Genomic DNA, 22,764 nt, shown 5'->3' with positions numbered 1-22,764 from the left:
CCGGAAAAATTCCCAGAAAATCTCTCTAAACCATTCCATTATGGACCTGGGAATAAATTTTTCCAGGAGTTCCCAGAGATTGCATCATGCTCCAATGCGTTCTACATGCCAGGTGCATGGGTGACCCAGCTGCTTGGATCATTTAGTTCATATTCTGCTGCCATTGTAGAACGTTGTTCCCTCACTAAGAGCTGTTTTTGCATAAAATTTGTGTTGTGCAGTATCGTACATTATTGTACCAGGACACAATCAGCCAAGAATACAGTGTTAAAGCAGTGTTAAGATGTAAAAAGTGATTACAGTTACGTATACTGTACTGTACATTCAGCAATTGCGAACACTGGAGCACCTTAGCTTTCGTCTCTATTCAAGACCTATTCAGGTCATGAGACTCACTAATCCTCCACCCCGACAATGGGTGACCTAACATTGCATCAGGTCAGGTCAGTATCACGAGACCTCTAATCCCCCACCCCACCTCAAGTTTTAAGATGTAAAAGGTGATTACAGTTACATACAGTATTACATTCAACCAGGGCCAGCCCTAAGCATAGGTGGACTAGGGCCCCAAGCCCATCAAGGGGTCCCCCTGATGCCTCCCTCAGGAATAAAGTTCAAAAGCTCTAAGGCTTGGTGCCGAGTTATAAGCCCTACAACAAAAATTTGCACCTCACAAAAAATTATAATATTAATTCCTGTTTCACTGTTGTAATTTAATTTCCTGACATTTTTCCTGTACCACACAGTCACACTCCAGTCCTTTACAAACACTATGATACCACATCCAGTTCTTCCATCCACTGAAAATATCACCGCATAAGATACACTTAAGGCTAAGCTACCTGAAAGGCTATAATCACAGACCCTCACATATTTTTCATCCCTTTGACAAATGTAGAATATTTTAATGTGGCGAGATGGAAGACAAGGTCAGGGTCAGCGATCAAACGCATACAGTTCTACCGTATGGTACTCTGCAAGACAGGAACACTACAGGTTCAATCACAATGTGTCTCGACTATCATGCTTGTGATGTAACTCGCCCATTCAGTCGTGGGATGTGGTATTTTTTCCAGGTTTGAGAGAGTCGTCTCATTACCCAGAAATATCTCATCCCCGGAAGAGCTTTGCACCAATTATTCCGACTAACAGGGATATCACTGTACTGGTAATGATAATCATTGTTAACTTTGTCTTGAATACCAGCAGAACAAAACTTTTGAACAATATCATACAGGGTGTATGATTAATTTGCTTACATTAACAGATATACTTCACTTACAAATCATTGTTAACCAAGTCTTGAATGCCAAAAGTGTCAAATACAAGAGCCATGTCAGGTTTGGAGTAGCAGCCAGAGAGGTTGACTCGAGGATAGTATGTCAGGAAGGCTAAGCACATCTCCTCCTCTGTACTAAAGCCACCCTGAAATCATGATGAAAATAACACACTTTTACAGAAGACAGATTTAAGATCATTATGTTGTACATCTAACAGTCTTGTATAATAGTAGTATGGCATTAAACAGCTTGAAGAAATGGTTTAGTTTATTTTGTAAACTTGTTCAGGGTTTGATGTGGCCATGAAAACCAGTTCATGACCTAGGTAAGGACATAAAATAAAATTTTCACATCTATAGTACTCCTAAGAGTGATGGCTAGAAATATATGTTTCATGAAACTGTATTGGATATTAAAAATGTAAAGCAGTTTTTCTGCTATATTGCACTGTACAATATACCAGTTCCAGTTAAATAATCTGATTGTGACTAGATTTTTCAAAGATAAAAACATTTAAAACTTTTAACTCAATTAATGAAGAGCATATAATAATAAAATGGTGTAGAAGCAAACTTAAAAAGTAACAGATAAACTCGTCAACCAAATATACTCACAAATGTTGGCATTTTTCTCCTGGTGGAGTTATATCCACAGTTCACAATCAAGGAATCACCTGGTAATATTTCCATCTCCTTTTTTAATACTCGAGCTTGCTGGTAGTTGAAGTCATAATTCATATCTATAAAGAGGATAAAAAAGTCAAATCTTGATTTTATTAAGGAAAACTATTGACTGTTAAATGAGGCTCTCCAGACTATAACCTGCTAAGAGCCATATACTTGCAGAAATGTGTAATGCATAGCATTGTATTTCCCAACTTGTTCTCTGTCCCTTGGGTAAGTCAGTGAAGCGATTAGGAACCAGTACATGTGGGTAAGAGTCCACTGCTACATTCCTCCCTGAGCACACTTCAACACACCTAACATGGACAGCCAGCCAACCAGAATTATCAGAGGTAAGCTGAGCATCTGAATTGGAAGAAGGCCCATTCATAACTGCATACTGTAAAAAGAAATTTGTTATCTCTGCCACAAGAGATTACTTGACTTCTGTAGTATTCAACTATATACTTTTACTCTGATCTAGTACAGTGTGCATGCCACTCATTAAGCACTTCTACAATCCCTACGAAGAAACTTATAGACGAGTCATACCAAGGAAAGTCATCTCGTATTGTAATTCACTTTATGACCTCTGGAAAATAATGGTCTGAAATGGACTGGAAGAACTCATTAAGTAATTTAACCATCTTCTCTGAGGACAAAACAGAGGAAGTGACCTAGTTCAAAGAATGATCTGCTTCCTGGTCAATGTTTCTATAGTTCCTGAAGGTAATTGCTTTATGGTAAGGAGGAGGTTTTGAGACATTAAACCAAAAGTAGCCAAAGCATGGTTAGAGACTGCCGGACCAAACAGGTCAACTTCAACATCTAATACACCATCACAATCAGCAGGAGAAAAAAATAGGTCTAGTGTGTGTCCAGAAAGATATGTTGGATATGACACATGATTGACAAAATTGTTTAGATTGCTTATGACATTAAAATAAGGCATGTAGTTAAATCTGATGAGGATTCCACAAAACTACAGGAAGATCTAAAAAAAATTTTTGCATGGTCTGAAAAATGGCAGATGAAATTTAATGTGGACAAATGTAGAGTACTTAGCCTGGGAGACATAAACAGAGAAACCAGATATCAGATGAACAATGTTTTGATATAGGGAAACAAGGGTAACAAAGTACTTGGGTTCATACAAAGGAGTGTTAGTTACAAGACTATTGAGGTTATCCTAAAACTATATCTTGCACTTGTGAGACCACACTTGGATTATGCAGTTCACTTTTGGTCACCGTACTACAGAATGGATATTGAATCTAGAAAGCATAGGTAGGAGGATGACGAGAGTAATCCTGGACATTAGGAACCTTGAGTATAGAGTCAGATTAAAGCATCTGAATTTGCACTCCCCCCAAGAAACAAAGGTGATATAACAAATGTACTTAAACTTTCCAATCAGGAGCAAACTTGTAGCAATGATTTAAATTAAACAAATTTAGATTTAGGTGCGAGATAGGTAAACACTGGTTTGGAAATACGTAGTCGATGAGTGGAACAAGTTACCAAACTTCATCATAGACTCAAACACGCTGAGTAGCTTCAAATATAGGTTGGACGGATATATGAGCGATAGCGGTTGGGTGTAAACGGGTGTGTCCAGTATGGGCCAACAGGCCTGTTGCATTCTTATGGTTTTATGATAATCAACAAAACAAACAGAACTTCCACAACTTATTATCATCTTTTACATGTTTGGCGAGTACAGTAATTGTGTGTTTTAGTTTATTTGGGAAAATAACTCGATGTAAAGGAATGTCACTCCAATACAGAATTTTGACTTTCAGACTAACTGTTTGCTGAATTAATCTACAATGGAGGGATTTTAGTTTTGCAAAAACATAAATTAAGTTACATGTCTAATGCATTATTAACTAAAACCTGAGATTACTCAATGTTTCTTCAAAGCAACTCATGTTTTATAAAGTCATAAAACAAAAGAGTAAAATTAAACTTTCAATCTAATATGAATGGCTTACCCTTGATGACCGTTGGCAACTCATATCCATTTCGAATTTGTTGTATGGAGATGGATGAACCAAGAAGATGAGCATGAAGGAATCCTTGAAATACCTTTATCCCAGTATCTGGCAATGTCTGAAATCCATAAAAAAAATAATTTAAAGTTATTATGAATTGACTCTGATCTTGAATCTAGCAGTTAAGTTTGTTCAACCTGTACTGTGTATTGATCTATTACTGTACTAATTACAGACATTCATTTTACCTTTATTTCTATGTTGTAATTTTGTAATAAGAAATTTGATTTGCAAGTATATCTAGCCAAGTCACTGAATTGTAAGTGATTACATAATTATACAGTACTACTGTACTGTACATACTTTCTCTGTACAAGCTGCAGTGCAATGGGCAACAGTGTTCCAGTTCTGAGCAGGTGGGATGATGTGTGTTGGAGATACTGTATGTCCCAACGTTAAGATTCCTGCATCATACTGTCGTAATTTCTGAGTATACAGGATACGCACTCCAGAACTGTCCACAACACCTGAGGAATTTAAAGTCCAAACACAGATTGAAATACACAATTAGAGAATGTGGATTAATTACACTACAATGATGGTGTGACTGATCTTGACTACAACATCCTCCCAAGAACGTGGGGTAAACCACAAGCAGCTGGAAGCTGCAAGTCATGGGATCAGCAGCTGCCAGGCGACCCTGCATTATAGCAAGGTATGGAAGAACAGAAAAAAATTCACATACTGCACAGTACCATATGTACAGGACCTATTTTGTTAAATAGGGATAACTGCTCAATTTGGCTATAATTTCCATATCTTTTTTTGAAAATTTAAATTAGTGTGTATAAAAATATATGGAAGATCATGTACAGTCTACTTCACTAGTATTGTTTTAATTTGATTCTATAGTATGTTTACTATTGTGAGTTTCTTTCTGTCGAATATAAACAAACACAGGGTTGCCACAAAGCACAAAACCTGATAAGCCCCTGTAAATGCACTAGTGAAGGAGACTACATAATCATGATACAATACAGTACAAATTATAAATGAATAACATTAAAACAAAGTTATCACTGCCTGGCAAAATCATCAATTACATTTCAAAGAGGCAAAGTTCATGAGTGACCACATGGGTTTGTTTATGCTGTATTGGCTCATCATCTTTTTTTTTTTAACCTTACGGCTAAAACTGAAGAGGGCCAAAAGTTTCTCAAACCGTGTCTCCAAACCCCTCATGACATTGCCTAATTCAAGAAGATTTATCCATTTTCAAATCCTTTATCTTGTCTGTCATGATTTTCTGCAGGAGCTGATATGTAATGTGAGGGTAAACTATCAGCTAACCTTCCTGGCAGAAACGTTGACACTGTTCCGGATTTAGACCTGTGCAGGCCCATGGGCAGCCTCTTTGTGGAGGCCCCCCTCATTATAACTACCCAAGAGGGTGGGGTGGCGAGTGAAGGGAGCCTAAACCCCAATCCCCTCCAACCGACTGTCAACAAACACAGCGCCCTGATGGCATTCGTAATGGAAGTGATAATGAAAAAATACTTTATTTGTTTATTTTTTTAATCTCAATTTCGTTATTCCATGTACAGTAATACCCCACTTTACGGGGTTTTTTTTACGCGTACGGTACCCTGCCAGAACCGGAATTCCTACTTTACGCGGTGCATCTACTCATATACACGGGTGAAGTATAATTTTTTTATTTAGCTCATAAAATTCATACAAATTACCCGGCCAGAATATAATTTACATTGATGGAATTCTTACAATTTGATGATCATTTTGAATATAAACATCATAGATTTTGCATTAGACATACAAATTTTAGATCTAATGTAAGTATTTTGTTTACTCAGAGCAAATATGTTATCTTTTGTGCAAAATATATGACATGTATATATTCAAAATATACCTGGTCTTGCAAGGAATCCAGTAATGTCAATTATATTATCCTAACTTTAGTTTGAGGTATTATTTATTACTATACCTTAAAATCTAGTGTTTTCACCCAAACATTTCTCAGAGAGGGAGGAGCCAGCAGGGAAGAGGGGAGTTGAGTCCATTATTTGAATGGACATTAACTTGGCGGCTGTATTTCTCTTAAATATTAATTGTGTGTGTGTACCAACATAAAATTAAGATGTTATTTTTACTAGAACATAGGTATTGTGTCTGGAAAAAGTGGATTTTGGGGGTCGGCCCAGTCTCTATTTCAATTAATCCCATATGTTATGTTGTTCACTTTATGCTTTTGTTTCTCGCTTTACGCGGGGCTCCGTGGGTTCAATTGACCGAGTAAAGGGGTTCACTGTAGTTCATTTTTAATCAATATAGTTTGTGGAATTCTAAATAAATTATTAGCAACACAAACAATAGCATTCATTAAAAATATACGATTCATAGGAAAACCAGGTATTCATGAATTTCATGGAGTAGCTAGCCTAATTTCTATCACGCTTCTTGCTGAACATAGTTTTACGTGATGGAATAGATAAGCATGAATTTTAAAGAATGAAAATAAAAATAATCCAAATGAATAAACAAATAAATAAAATATTGCAATATGTGGAGGCCCCTGGGCAGCTGCCCACTTTGCCCACTCCTGAATCCGGCCCTGGGTTGACAAGATACTGAAGCTGTACTGTACTCCAAAAATGTCATTTAAGTAGAAGAAGCGGCTACTGAATATCATTATGAAAAAGGAGTTTCTCATCACCATGTCAAGTATTTTTAATGAATTTTGAATATGAATGAAGAAATAAAAAATAACAGGCCAATTTGGTTTGTAACCTGTATTTTTATACTATACCTGTATGTGAATCACAGTGGTATTACAGTATAAGTCACTAGAAGTAAATGTTGAAGAACCTGAAGGTACTTAAAAAAAAATACACACAAAAATTATACCCTATAATGGGCAAAAGAGCCCTTAAGGGATGAGCAGGGACATTTTTTTCCCAGGCAACTTTTGACCCATGAAAAAAATTAAATTTAATAAATCAACAAAAAAAGAAATATCTTAAACCCTTGAAGTTTTAAATAATAAGAAGGTTTTTTGATATCTAATATATTTAGGGTCTTGCCCTTTATAGGGTTAATGTGATGAGAAGATTCATCCCAAGTTCCTTTGCATGTCCGTCAAAGTTAAAGAGACAGGGGGACAAGAAACTACAAGTTAAATTCTATGATCTAGAATTCTAGATATATACTATACATAAAGGGCATATCTAAAACTACTAAACTACTGACCAGTACCTTACCTGTCCTGAGGTTTGGGTTATCATAGTGAATTTCAAGCATGAAGTACGTGGCACCTCCATGTTCCTCTCCAAGGGGGACGCCCACATGCTCTGGGTACATCTCACCTGTAACACAATATTGATGACTCAGTTTACCATAAGTACTCCACAGTACTCAGCCTTAACAGTCTTTTAGAAAATTATACATGAACGTGGTAAAAAAACAATCTCAATTTATAATTTTAAAACTGACAAGATTGGAATAGAAAATTTACTCTTGGTTAAGGACACACATATGTGATTTCATAAATAATGGTAGAAATGTGAAATTACAGTACAGTATACAGTATTAAGAATGCCGAGCTGAAACTAATACTCGTCAATCTTAAGTCTTTTAAGCTTTCCAGTGCTGAATAGACATTGTTATTCGTTCAATTGTGATGAACAAATTAAAGGTGTACCCCGATAATCGATGCATATAGAGACCGGGAAAAGTCGTTGGCTAGTAAATCAACGGTAATCGAAGCAATTAATCCCATAAGAACATAACTAATTCAAATTCAGGGGGTTAGGGACCAGCCACCTTCCATTAACTCCCATCTACCCTTGGTATAACCATGTCATGCACACTGTCAAGCAAGAAAATAAAGCAGACATAAAACAAGCATAATTAGCCTTAAAAGAGCAATGTAAAGCACAAATTGAGACTGTTGTTTACCTGTGTTGAGGATGGTAGAGACAATCTAGGGTGGCAAGTTCAAGTCTCTACCACTCTTTGCTGGTCTAACTACTATTATTATGTCTTATTATGCTTTCTCACATCACATTAAGTTGCCTAGCACAAAAGGAACTACCACTGGGACGTTTAGGCTTGATTGAGTAACACACCAAGTCAAAAACAAAACAAAACACGAAGTCAGAGACACACAGTAAGTGTACACAGGAGCAAAGATGATAGGAATAAGTCAGGACAGTGAGCAAAGCCGTATGGTGGCAAGAATTCACACCTTGCCACCGACCACTAAGTTCAAAACAGCTCTGCCACTCCTCTCCCGATTGTCGAATCTCCGGGGTATCAACGAATCTTACGGGATATTTCCTCTAGTATACTGTATGTAATCGTCGGTTATGCGAATCGGCAGTCAATAGGACGTCGGTTTTGGGGATACACCTGTTCTTGCCACTATTCTGAATGTGGCTTTTATGATTAACATCACATATATTGATGTAATTTTTATACTGTATATCATACCTAAACAGCCGAACACTTGGGTCATTGTGTTAAACTAGTGAAGATACGATGAAAGTATCCAGACATCATAAAACGTTTTAATAATGGTGAACTTTTCTTACCTTCTGATCCAATACCCCAGGCAACAATTGGGGTGTTGCATGCTGACCACGACAAAGGCATGTTTTGGTCATAACACTGAGCACCCTTCGCTTCCACAAACATCTCCAGGTATCTGTCAGAGTTTGGGAGGTGACACTCGTACAGCAGCATGTGGTGGACGTGTTGCAGGTTCTGTTGTTCTATCAATGGTATGTACTGGAGGAACACAAAAGGTTTGTATAGAGTTAAAGATTACGATTTTCTGTAGCAGTTAAATGGGAGTCATGAATTAAGACCAAGGAAAACAAGGATAAAATTTTGAATCCTTTACTGTACTGCATAATTTTAAACCAAAGCTACCATGACCAAATCCAAAAAAATAAGATGAGAGTGTAAAAACGGACATGGAAATACTGCAATTAATTATTGGTTTTACATGCATGCTCAAGTTAATATTCCCATTACTCATACTACTGTTATAAAGATGTTTGGCAGGTACATCACTCTACAGGTATCTCATCATAATAGGAACATGAATTTACATTGACACACAACAGAACACATTATTTGGCTATTTACTGTAATAAGAAATTCTTTCAAAATGCAGTGTGGTAGAAGTACTGTATGTAATTACCCCAATGATGTGAGTCTTGGTGGTGAGGTTAGGGATCTTGTAGAGTTTACACCAGTACAGTGTGGGCAGACCATCAGGCAGTCGAACCTACAACACAATAAAATACAGTAAAACCAAAGGAAGTTAGATTTCAAAATCCTCATATAAAATCAGTCACATCTCCATTGTGTAAGAAGGATTCTGGCATTCACCACTGAAAATAAATGGGACCTTTACCACACATTATCCAATAACAATCGTGAGAAGCTACTATACTAGCCTTAAAAGGAATTAATAGGGTTTTTTCAGCTGTGCAGTGTACTGATGAACTGTTCCATCATACTTGTCGACCAGACAACCTTGTACATAAAGTGCATACAGCTGATCCAGATACAGTAAAAAAACTTAAAATGACATTTACAATCCGTATATCAATACAGTACATATTATGTACATCAATACCTATAATGTATAAGTCCAATTTAGAACATGTGGCCTACATAGTGAAAGGAACGGTTATTTTGGAAAAGATGTGGTGAATGTACTCGTACAGTATTTCATGTTTGGAGGTGTTTTGTGTGTACAATTATACATAGTGAAAAATCAAGCCTTATATGATACATAAGCAGACAAGGTTCAAACTGCCACAGCTAAAATTTGATTAATTATCTGTCTACATGTGGATGTTACAGTATAATGCATTACAACACCTCAACAGCTTAAGTCTCTAAGCATGTACTGTATACTGTTACTAGCCATTTCACTAGTAATCAACAATTACAAATTATGAACTCTTGGAACAATCTGCCCGAGAGTGTTATGATGGAACTGAGTGTGAGCTCTTTCAAGACCAGTCTTGATGAACACTGGAGCAGGTTCAAATACCCGGTACATTCAGGAGCCAGTGCATGCCCAGTACAGGTAGTTCTGCTATAACGCGATAATTGTGTTCTTGTAAAATATCGTGTTATAGAAAATCGCGTAATAGAAATAACAGGGCTTATGGAGAAAATAGGGTTAGGTGCAGATTACTCGAAATCGAAAAAATTTAGTATTTAGCCTAACACAAAGGATAGCACAGTCTAAATAAATGTTACATTCATATCTAATAATGAAATCATACTGTACAGTAAATTTAACACTTTACCTTGAAAAAATATGAATGTAACTTGATGGGGGAGAAGGGTGATTTTGAGGTTGATAACATTGAGCTTCTCTTCAAGTGTTATATCCTTTCTTTTACGATAATCACCGGGAATTCTATCATCAGAGCGCCTTTTGGAGATATTCTTCTTTACCATATTCACAGTTAATACCACAAAATTGGAGAAATAGTAAGCAAAAATCGCGTTATAGCAAACAAGCGTTCGCGTTATACAAATATTGTTCCGAATTCATAAATCGCGTTAGAGCAAATTCGCGTTATCAAAACACGCGTTATAGCAGAACTCCCTGTACTTGCCAATAGTGTGTAACAGAGAGGTGACCGACCGCCCAAGTGGCTAACGAGCCGATCAGTGGCGAAGAAGATAAGAGTAAAAAAATAGAAGTACACCAACAGTCTTATATAATATGTACAAGTTCTTCATACAGAGCTCTAAGAAGAAAATATTTTTCTCCAACAGTGAGTTAGTGATTGTCACTTGCACCTGTAGTGTATACACACACACAATACTTTGTTGTCACTCGGAATCGAGTATGATGATCATCCTGCTATGATACAATGATACGAGTTATTAAGGATGTCACCTTCGTTGGTGAGCTCTGAGGTGACTCGAGAGGCCGATACAGGACCGACAGGGCCGTCCACAGATGTTGCACGTGTGGAGGGCTACATCTAGTGCGGGAAGGACAGCAGCAGCGTGTTTCCGACGTTGGCGCTTGTTTGTCTCGGTATGCAATCAAGCTAACTCGAAAGTATTGACACACACACACACACACACACACATATGCACTCACTTAACTACCTACTTGAGGGGATAGAACGTCCCAGAACTGGAGGTGAGCGGGGGGAGGGAGGCGTGCAGCCAGGTGAGGGTCCCGCAGGTAGAGGCTGCGGGAACCCCAGTGGTCGTGCCTGGCCAGACGGTCGCTGGTGGTGGGATCCTCCTCATCGTATGACCACAAAACTCTCACTGTGTCTCCCTGAGGGATAGAGATGCACAATTAATTAGACACCTATTTTATACATGTATCATGATTATAAAGATACACAGTACATGCACCAGTAGGACTGCTTGTGGTCCTTTGATGGGGTATTCTGGAAGATGGGGTTGCTGCAGCATCCCATTTAGTGTGTTCCTGACTACTGCTAGAATGCCAGAGCAGAATCAGTTCCATAAAAAATTTAACCACTAGCTCACAAAGTGTAGTGGCCAATGATAAGAAAGATGGTAATCTGTGAAGCTATGCAGACTCTGAGCCTGACTGGGAGAATGGCTTGCCTCATCTGTTCTTCGTCTGGGTAGAGATTGATGGATTTTTCCAACATGACTTTAGTAGAGCATCACACTCGCAAAATCTGGAACTACTGAAAAAGGATTAGTATCTCGTGAGGTTGTGTAAGTTACTCGAGGCCAGGTGAGGAGGTAGCATCTTGTTGTTTACCCTATAGTTTAGACGTCCTGCGGCACCAGTGACAGTATTGCTGTGGTGCCCCAATCACCACCCCATTCTTTACACTAGTCTTCACTGATCTGTGGTAGGAGTCATAGTGATGAAGACAAGGTGAAATACATATTTATGTTTTTATTTTATTTTATGAGGATTAGCCCACCTAGGCACAGGTCAGACCCACATCAGGGCCGGGGGGGGGGGAGGATTGAACTATACATTACTGTACTTAAGTCTGTAAAAGATAAACTCACTAATAACAAGTCAACACTGGGGTTCATAGACACAAGGTAAAGAATAGAGTAGTTGTATAGAAGAGTTTAAATCATATAGCACTGCTAGTTTAAGAACTTTCATATCTATTCAACTACATACTGGGTATTGATTTATGTACAATACTGTATATTCAGAGCAAACTAACAGGGTGGTGAGAGGCATTAACATAGGCCATACTATACTTGGTTCTTGTGATTGAAATAAAACTACCTGTATATATATATTTATGATTATCATTCTTATTATCACTATTCTTATAGTTATTTGCATTATTATTAATATCATTATTATATAAATTACCAAGCAGCAGTTGAATTAGTACCAATACTTTTATCCTTGGTATCATTATTTACTATTTGTAAAGGCATTAAAAATCTCTCATCCAACACTGTCGTGGTTGTTATTAATAGTGATTAATTTAGTGGAGGAGGGCGGTTTGTTTACAAGCACTCAGAAACACCTCGAGGAACTGTAGGTGAGTGAACCCTTGTGGCTTCCATATCAAAGCAAATTCACTGACAAGCGGCTGATATACAATAAAAACATTTATCGGAATAAATATTGAGTTGTGACTGCCATTCATCACAGCTCTACCAGAATGGTCAAGAAGAAAATTATCGCCATGAAAATTATTGGAATGTTTTCTCTCGCTTTCATCGACCAATTTTATTTCATTTGGTCAGTAGTGGGACTGGCCAGTAGTGGGACTGGCCAGTAGAGGGTTTGGCCAGTAGTGGATTTGGCCAGTAGTGGTTCTGGCCAGGAGTGGGTCTGGGCAGTGGAGGGTCTGGCCAGAAGTGGGTCTGGGCAGAAGTGGATTTGGCCAGTAGTGGGTCTGGCCAGTAGTGGATTTGGCCGGTAGTGGGTCTGGCCGGTAGTGGATTTGGGCAGTAGTGGGTCTGGCCAGTAGTGGATTTGACCAGTAGTGGGTCTGGCCAGTAGTGGATTTGACCAGTAGTGGGTCTGGCCAGAAGTGGATTTGGCCAGTAGATGGGCGCTGTAAACGCTTCTGCGCTTCACCTTGCACAGGATGTAAGGGAGTGCCCAATAAACTAGCCCCCTCCGGGGCAATCTAAAAATATTATTTTTCTAATTATAATTTTATATATTTTTATTTTCACTTCTATAAAATTGCTATATTTTTATTATCAGAGAAAACTATGACCAATTTCTCATAAAAATGACGCTAGTAAATTTTGAGAGGTTGACAGTACGACGAGCAAGTGAGGCGACTGCTTTAAATGAAGGACAATTACCCTGGAACATGTGTTGTCCTTCACACACTAAGGAATTAGAGAGATGTAAATAACACTGAAGTCTGGAGCTATAAGTGATTCTTCAACAGCCCACAGCAGTATATAATGAAGAGTTTCACCTTTGCATTTCTAAAACGTAACCATCGTTCGTTGTTCATTTGTTTAAGGCGCGAGTGGAATAATGAGTAAATCCCTTTTATTAATTCATAAACATCAGTAAAGGACATGTACAACACATTCTTAATGATGACAATAAACACTTCTGACGATCAAAATACATTGTACTGTATATTGTGCATCATTGTCATTATTTTGTACACAAAACATAAAAGCAAACACTAATACCAGTCACATTAAATTTGCACACGACTTCGTACGTTCCTGAACAACGTTTTGAGTGATTCGTTCCATGCAACTCCAGCGAGGACACCTTTTCCTGAATAGCAATTCTCAGAACTTCTTACGAAGGCAATTTTTATTCAATTTAAGAAACTCCCCAGACAGCATACATACCCGCGCTGTCTTTTGTATCGTGAACACTTTTGAGTGGTGAGCGAACAACTAAAGGCAACAATCATATTAAATTTGTGGCGGAGGAATAGACGAGTGTTGCCTCCCTGGAAGTTCATTACCGACACAAAAAGACCATCCGACCTTCCTTCTATATGTCAAGGGCGACCATAAAATATGACAGGAATACACAGGCCAACCCCTGCCAGCGGTCATCTGTGCATAGCACAAATAATGACCCATAACGACGACCCCCTCACCTAGGTCGCAGCCAGCATTATTCATCACCAGCTAACCATTAAGCGACTACCTGTATCAAGACGGACTTCTCACTCACGGGAGGTGTTAACAAACGTCATATAGTATTTATAGAAAAAAAATATGGCTTCTGATAGGACTTCAACTTTGATTTATTGAACAATATTCTATTGGTGATATGCACATTAAACACACACACACACACACTTAATATGATTATACTTTTACACACCTTCTTTAACAGATAAAACACCTCTTTTATAAGTTTATATTTCTCTAGTCAACACAGTCCCTCCGTAACACGTGAATGTTCTATTTCAATAACTATTTCCCCCATAGTCAGTCGAGGGTTCTATCCTGAGCTAACCCGTACAGGAGAAGACTTAGGCGAGGCTCTGGACGATGTTGATAAATTACCTCTTCACACGCCACCTGGCACTCCAAGACAACCAACTGCCCTTTCGGGAACTGTCAAAGGTTTTCCAACATCATTCATTGCCTTTCCATAATTTTTAAAGTATTCTCAGAACTACAAACTGCACTTCCAGACTGCCGTAAGAATTCTGTGACCACAATCTGCCTTTCTAGGGTTGTCAAGGGTTTCCAAGAATGACCAAGAGACTGTATAATGGCTCAGTAAACTTCCTAAATCGCAAACATTTATTTTGCTGTCCTTGTACGTCAATATTCGGTGCTGTTTATATTTACATTAAAATTCCCTTATATTTGTTTACATATTTTTTTTTTAATCTGAGTATTTTTATGTCTTTTGATGTTGCACCAGTCAATTATCGACATACCTGTAGGTGCCAGTCAACCAGTCCACCAATTACAATACACTCTTCACTAAATCTATAGTCAGTCAAACCAGTACACCAGCTAGTCAGCCAAACCGATCACAAACACAACCATACATCTACTGTTTTTTTTATATATATATGTACTGTACGAAAGTCGATGAGCCGGGGATCGGGATAAGAGAAGCGTGTGGTATGGGTCTGACTGGGCGAGTTACGACCCAATTTAACGATGGGTTCTTGTTAAGAGGGTGACTGGCCGGTTGGGCCCCAATTCTAATGGACCCCTAAACAAATCTAACCTAAAATAAACTAATTTAATCAAACCTAAACTAAACTTAAGTAGACCAACCTAACATTACCTAGACAATCTTAATGGTCGTCAATTCTCTATGTGCCTATATGTCTTACTGGCCCCCAATTCTAATGGCCCCCCAGTTTTAATGGACTTCATTCCTAATAAGCCTCAGATTTAATGATTAGATGATTCGATCAGGTTGGGGTCTATTAATAATGGGGAACTATAAGATCTCCATTCGACTCGGAACCCTTATTAAAAAATATGGAAGTAGTCGAGTATGGCGGGGCGATTATTTACAGGTATACATGTACCTTAATGACCGAAGGTAAGTGGCCAATTAGGGGTCCTGGAGTGACTATGGTTGCCAAGTTTAGATATTCACTCTACGTAAAGAATTTTTTATTGGTTATCTTTTGTTTAATCTTGTTTATTTATATAGTAGTTCGGAATTAAGGGTAGAGAAGGAAGGAGTGCAATAATTTAAAGCGAGAGAGAGAGATATACATGTTTACGCGTGCATGTGTATTTTCGCACTCAAAATAATGAATTGGCTCATATTAGAGGAGTAGGAAAGATTATGATGGACTACAAGAGCCATGCATCACCACCACCCTTCCTGAGCAACACACACGCACACACACGGGAACACCTCCTAAACCCCCTCCACCCCCTTGTTCATGCTCCTCCTGCTCCCCTTCCAATATGTTTCCAAAGTGTATATATCGAGAGAAGAATCAATGACAGCAAGCACGCGAGGACACTCTGGAGCAGGTAGATGGACACGTCGATCGTAATCCTTTTGTCAAGTGTCAAATATAATGGGTAGGATTTGGGCTCCGAGGAAAGAATTCCTTTTAGGGCAAAGCTCCAACGGGATTTTTTATTTTATTTTTATTTTTTTGTCTAGCGATTCACCCCAATGAGATAAAATAGATATTACGTTACACGTATGTTATCCTTGTCCTAGTTACAATAAATTTATCTATCTTGGATATAAATACAATATCGTATATTAGTTAGCGTAAAATATGAAATATATTAAGTACTGGGATGAATAATGGAAAGTGATAGCGAAAATATATTACAGAAATATATTTTTTATGTATTGGGTTACCACGTGCTCATAAAATGTGTAATATATTGAATGCTAAATAATTATTTGGGAAGACTAAATATAGTAAAAACAACTTTATTGTAGTACACAAAATACACGTGAAAATAACATAGTAGATCATAAACACTTACACATGTAATAAAGGTACTAGTTTACGAGGTTTTCACACACCTCAGATACCGTTCACCTGCCGATACCAATATTAAAACGTTAGTATTACAGGTAAGGACGACTTATGGTAAGATTATTCTACAAGATAACGACTGAAAATTTATCGGGTGACGACGAAGAAGATGAAGACCAATCACAAATGAGACATCATGGCGGTAAAAATAACTACTTTTTTTTTAAGAACACAATCGAGTTAAAAAAATCTATAAATTTTTGTATAATTTTCAAAGTTTAAGTAACACGAAAGATAAATTAACGAGTAAACTACCAAATTAACTAAAATAAATGCCCTTTATATCATTAACTTGTGTCTCGTAACTTAATAGGACTTGCCAAAAACAGACCAAGGCAAGATGGACTACCGGCCATCTGGTTCAACACACACACGTATTCTTTCTCTCTCGCTCTCTCTCTAATCTTTATGTTTTCCTCATTCTTTTCCTTTCATCCACCCTTCCTCCTATCCTTCTGTTTAACTCCCCCCCCCCGTCTCCGTCTCTTCCTTTCCCTCTCCTTAAACTCTTATTTTCTTTCTTATCCCCCTCCCCCCATCTCTTCCTTCTTCCACCTCCTCCTCTTCTCCTTCCACCTCCTCTCCCCCCTCTACATCCCCTTCTTCTTTCCTTTCCCTCTCCTCTCCATCCTCATCCTCCTCCTCTCCTTCCCCTCGTCTCCTTCTTTCCCCTTCTCCTTTCTCTCCATCCCCTTCACCCTCCTCCACCCCATACCAATCCCTATACAAAATAAAAAGAATGCTCGGAATGCTGTACAGATGCCGTAGCTACTTCACTCCTGAGTACTTGCTGTAAGTATATAAGGGATTCATTCGTCCGAACTTGGAGTACTGCTCTCATATCTGGGGTGGCTCTTCTTCTTTCCATCTGTTAGATAGGGTGGAATCAAAGCCATTTCGTCTTATTAACTCTCCTCCTTTAGTTGATAATCTCTCTTCCCTTTGTCTTAGCCGCAATGTTGCTTCACTCTCTCTCTTTTACGGGTACTTTAACAGGCAAAGTTCGGTGGATATGGCATCCTGTGTACCGCCGGCAAGACAGTGGGCTCGTAACACACGTCTTGACCGCGGTGCCCACCGTTTCTCTGTGGATGTCGGTCACACGAGAATAACCCGTTATAGTACATCCTTCTTTCCTCACACAGCCAAACTGTGGAATGCTCTGCCTTCTGTGTTTCCATACTCATACAATCTGTTTCACTTCAAAAAGCCGGTTTTCCAGCATCATCGTGGTGTAGATTAATATAATATTTTTCTCTTCTATTTCTAATTTCTTTTTACTCTTATCTTCCCCCAGGCCCCGTTGTGGGTCGATGACCTGTGCCCGGGTGGGCTATTCTTTGTAAAAAAGAAAGAAAGATAAAATCATCAAAATGAGCTGCAGAGGTCCCGTAGACTGTACGAGGTTTATTGGTAACATTGGTAAGGGGTCTCAGGATTGGGTGAAAATGGAATGAAACCGCCGAGCAACATCGGCTCCATAAACACGTTCTTACACAGTTTATAAATATTAATATAAATGCCTAAAAAAAATAGTATTAGTCATTCTTCTGCATTCACATAATTATATGTTTGTCATCTGAATGATGATCTCAATGGCAGAAGAATTTTTAACACTACAAAATACATTCCTTCTCGTGTTAGCTTTTATGTACAGTTGTGATCAAGAAGAATTAGGCAGGGAAGGAAGGAAGGAGGGAGGGAGGGGGGCAGGGAGGGAGGGGGCAGGGGAGGAGGGGAGCAGGAGGAGGGGGGCAGGAAGGAAGGAGGGAGGGGGGGAGGGAGGGAGGCAAGGAGATGGTGTTTAGGAGGGTAGGATAAAATCTGTGAATATTTGACGTACAGGGTAAACTCGGAAACAAAAAATTACCTTCAGCATTAACACCAAATAGCAGGTTATATTGTTGTCCCACAGGTGAAGGCCAATCAAGAGATCCAAATACCTTGGTTTATAGTTCACAAGATTAATAATACATCATAAGATTGTCTGAGTGTATGAGCAGTGATACCAACTCACACATATCAACTTTAAGACAGACACAATTCTAAAGACAAATGCGAGGTAATGACTTTGAAATGAGTGTTTGTGACTGTATATATCAACCTCCTCATTTACCTTGGTAATGCGAACTGGTGAATACCTCTTTAATTTATTTTAAACCATAACAAACAAACTCTTTATTCTTTTCTCGGTCTTTCATCTGTCGTATCCTCTAGTAAGTTTGATGTCTTGTTTACTATTTAACCCTCCAATATATTTTCCGTTTCCTGCGACCTTATTCCACCATTCTTCCCCGTCGTTCTCACCATATACCTTTACTATTTCACTCACCCTTTACCCATTAAGGTTCACTGCTCACGCTCGGGTCACCAATATTGTCTTTCGCTGTTCAAGTCTCCCTTATACCTGTATTACCAACTCCCCCTGAACTTGTCATATCTAAACCTAACCTAACCAAACCTAACTTAACCTGAACTTGTCATAAGCTCATAATAAACAAATTTCTATATCACAAACGTCACCCTTCACCTACTCTATCTCGGCTGTACCAACTAGGGCCACAGACCTCCTCCTACTACTACTACTACTTTTTTTTTTTTTTTTTTTTCTACTACTACTACTACTACTACTTTTTTTCTACTACTACTACTACTACTTTTTTCTACTACTACTACTACTACTACTACTACTACTACTACTACTACTTTTTTTTTTTTTACGTGGCCTCCAGCCTCCCCCAATAGCCACACCTTCGCCACCATTTATTTACCTTAATATTAAATATCCTAATACATAAGAAACTATCCTATCTGTGTTAAATTAGTTGAGCCGCAGATCCATGCGGCATTCAGTGACTGTAGCCTCATAGTCGATATCTGCAGCAGTTGTCGGAGTAGGGGCAGAAGCTCTCGTTCCCCTGAGGCAGAGCAAAGCCGACCGAAGGAGAGAGAAGGACAGTCGACATCTCATCCAGGCTGTGACATAACTTCTGGGCTGCTGCTTCTGTTCGGAGATCAGCTCCGCGAGTCTGGCGTAGAAACATCTTGCACTTGGGCCCATCCCACCAGAGGTTGTGAACACTAGAGGAGTGAAGCTGCCTTGATCAACATTTTGAATTCTCTCCCCATATGCCCTTCTCTTGTCGTTCTCGTTCCTCCTATGCGCATCGAGAGCTAGGTTACGGTGACAAACGGCCATGGGATCAAAAATCCTGATGTCGAAGAAAGCTCGCTGTCCCCGCGTCCAGAATCCTCGAGCACTGACGTCCACACGGGCTTCGTTAGATGTGTTTGAAGTCCTGTGTTGGAAGATCTCGCCATCCAGTGGAAGGAGGGTCGGTTCTACCATGACGTCCCGGCAGATTTCCTTCAACATATTTGCTGTGAGATCCCTTACCTCGTCATGCCTCATGCATATGAAGCCCCCCTTCTTGCAGACCATGGCGTGATCGCCATCATAGGAATAGCCACACACGCATTGGGAGGGCAAACCATCTACTGGCCAACCGTACCTTAGAGCAATGGCATCTGTAAATTCTACTACTACTACTACTACTACACTATGAGCAAACACACAATAAAACTCGATATAACAAAGACAATGACTCATTACAAGTGAACGTAATTGTCAATGTGATGGAAGAATCGTTATCTATGAGCATGGTAGTTAACTCTGGGTAATCTGGATCACAACTTAGGTCATTCTGTGTCAAAGGGAAGGAGAATGGAAGTGGGGAGAAGGGGAGAGGGGCAGTGGAAGAGTGAAATGGAGGGGAGGGAAGGAAAGGAAAAGAGGGGGATATTTGCTGAGGGAAAGAAATGAGAAGGGAATAAAGGAAAATAAAGAGGAATGGAAGGGAGGGAAGTTAAGGGGAGAGGAGTGGAGGAAGAGGAACAGAAGGTAGGCGAGACAGGTGTGTGGAGGAGGAGTTGAAATAATAAACCAAGGTAGTGGGCAGTGTCTCTTAGTGTGGCGGGCAGGTGAGTATACGCATCTTCGTAACGCACACTTAACACCCATTAGATCTATCTCCAGCGTAACTAATTAAGCCTGATGCCTAACAAAAGGTAAGATTTTATTTAAGGGAACGTTTTTTTATATGGTAGCGTGGGATGGAAGTGTGGTTTAGTGTGTCTGTGGTGTCAGTGAGGTGCCGACGTCTGTGGTCTAGAAGTGTGTGTGTGTGTGTACAACTTTGTTCATATTATTGAGTCTGATTCACTGGCTATATTGTGAGGATCTAAAGTTGCAAGGAAAAAAAAACATAAAAATACCAAACAAGCGAGCATGCAGGAGAACATGCACACATACACACACACAAAGACTTTAGTCCAGAAAAAAACTGAACTAAGCTGAACATTTCACCTACACCAGAGACAGACTTACACAACAGGTAATGAAACAACATACGCAGATAGAGATCATATCACCTGACCTAACGTAGACCATATCTTATACCTACGACATTACACCCAATTACCTAAACACTTATATATAAATCGGCTAAAATTAACTCTCATTATCCAAACTCTTAAAGTGAAAAATGATTCATGGTGTTGTACTGAAGGGTTCGAATCCTCTGTAACTAATGATCGTTGGGGTTCGTTCGACTGTCTATAAGTAATCGGACCTTCACTCGCTTGGTAATGGAATACAGGCCAGTCGGAGTTCCTTTGTTCGACTCCAGTGTCCATTACCTTCAGGTACAACAGCCAATCATAAATTTTATACCCCAGCAACAGGTAGATGTGTGTGTGTGTGTGTTTCTTGTTGTTTAGCCTTGCGTGTTTCATGGTTTAATGAGTATGTGGGAGGAGACGGAGAGGAGAAAGAAAGAGAGATGAAGTTTGGAAGAGGAAAAAGATAGAGAAAAGGGAAACTGGAGAGGAAGAGATAAAGGAGAAGAGAAAAGGGTACCAAAAGATGGAGGAGAAAAGAAAAAGAAAAGAGGAGGAATAAATTTAAACTACACCATTATCAATTGACTAATCTATACGCTACCTCCCTGTCCATTTATCACACACACACAGTTCGTGACACTGACGAGGTACTGACCGAGAGCTGGAAGTCGTGGTGGGTGTCACAGGTAATCCAGGGGCGGGAGAACCTCATGACGGTGTGGGAGTCGTTCTCGTAGCCCCCCAGCAGCAAGTAGTCCTGAGATTCGTCAATAGATGGCGTCAACAGAGCGAAGGCGTAACGGTCCTGAAAAATGGGGAGGTGGTGTGGTTGATGAATATTATTTTGGAGCCAATAATCACCTGTATCCATTTTATATTTTTACATTTCTTTATAACAAATCTTAACTTTTTCATTCAAATTCATGCCAAAGTGTATTTCTAAATTATACAAAACTTGATAATTCAATATAAGATAATAATAATAATAATAAGGAAAGGAGTTAAAACCAATATAAATTGCCATAAACACTGAAGAAAACCTAACAAAATGATTTTCATTTACATCCCGTTAAGCATACATTATTTTTTATCTTGATACAAAATTACGTTTTTCTAGTCTCTAAAATTACTATTTTTTTTCAATGGTTCTGTTAAAAATATTGTAATTGCAGGAAATTTTTATCCCCGCTGCCTCAGACACCCGTGACGTCACTACACAATAGTGAACAACAAAGAGGCGGTGCCGTGACGACTGTCTGGCTGTGCCGAATCATTTATCCTCTAATTGTGTAACTTAAAAAAACCCGATAATTGACGTTATTTATGGTGCTGAAAATAAAGTGTGAACGAGAGATAAATCTGTTCAGAGGAGACAGGTGAATGAAGGTAATTTTATTCATTCCTAACATTCCCGAGATAAAATAATTTAACCAGTGGATGAAGATAGTTGTGCTCAGTCTTTCATTACAAGTTCTTTATCATGTACTTCTAAGACTCTACTGGTTAAGAATGTGTGTGTGTGTGTGTGTGTGTGACCAGCCTTCATGGTTACTAAGTGTCAGGACGCCCTCACCAACGTTAGTCACTATCGTCATGCAGGATGTGAACCAAACTCAGGGAACTGATCACTGTTTACCTCGTGATGATAGTTTATCATTCATGAGTCACGGCGAGGTAAAACCACTTGTCCCGAGGTCAGCCTGTATGTGAGGTCAGCATGTGTATATTCTATGAGGCCAAGGGAGGAGAGGGAGGCCAGGTGAGGAGTGAGGGATAAGGAATATGATTGGCGGGGTGAAGGGTGAGGAATGAGGGTGGTGGGATGAGGGAGGGCATGAGGAGTCGGGGAAGGTAGGGCAAGTAAGGAGAGAGACTGCCAGGGTGAGGGGGTGAGGAGGGAGAACCATAGAGTGTGAAG

General features: G+C 39.2%; 1 protein-coding gene across 3 annotated transcripts in view; it reads right to left on the bottom strand.

The window, feature by feature from the left end:
- The window catches only part of LOC121874096 (DBH-like monooxygenase protein 1), a 106,051-nt gene that overhangs the window by 24,626 nt on the left and 58,661 nt on the right, over positions 1-22,764 (bottom strand). For all 3 annotated transcript variants that reach the window (XM_042378010.1, XM_042378012.1, XM_042378011.1), the window contains exons 4-12: positions 21,502-21,651; positions 11,108-11,281; positions 9,158-9,244; positions 8,544-8,739; positions 7,212-7,316; positions 4,300-4,463; positions 3,937-4,054; positions 1,895-2,019; positions 1,283-1,425 (exon numbers count right to left, since the gene is read on the bottom strand). In XM_042378010.1, the coding sequence (XP_042233944.1) occupies positions 1,283-1,425; positions 1,895-2,019; positions 3,937-4,054; positions 4,300-4,463; positions 7,212-7,316; positions 8,544-8,739; positions 9,158-9,244; positions 11,108-11,281; positions 21,502-21,651 (1,262 nt within the window). The remainder of the gene's footprint in view (positions 1-1,282; positions 1,426-1,894; positions 2,020-3,936; positions 4,055-4,299; positions 4,464-7,211; positions 7,317-8,543; positions 8,740-9,157; positions 9,245-11,107; positions 11,282-21,501; positions 21,652-22,764) is intronic.

The sequence above is a fragment of the Homarus americanus genome, unplaced genomic scaffold (genome assembly GCF_018991925.1).
Source record: "Homarus americanus isolate GMGI-L3 unplaced genomic scaffold, GMGI_Hamer_2.0 scaffold49667, whole genome shotgun sequence".
Classification (NCBI taxonomy): Eukaryota; Metazoa; Arthropoda; class Malacostraca; order Decapoda; family Nephropidae; genus Homarus; species Homarus americanus.
Note: the sequence above shows the minus strand (reverse complement) of the source record. Positions and strands in the feature narration are given on the sequence as shown.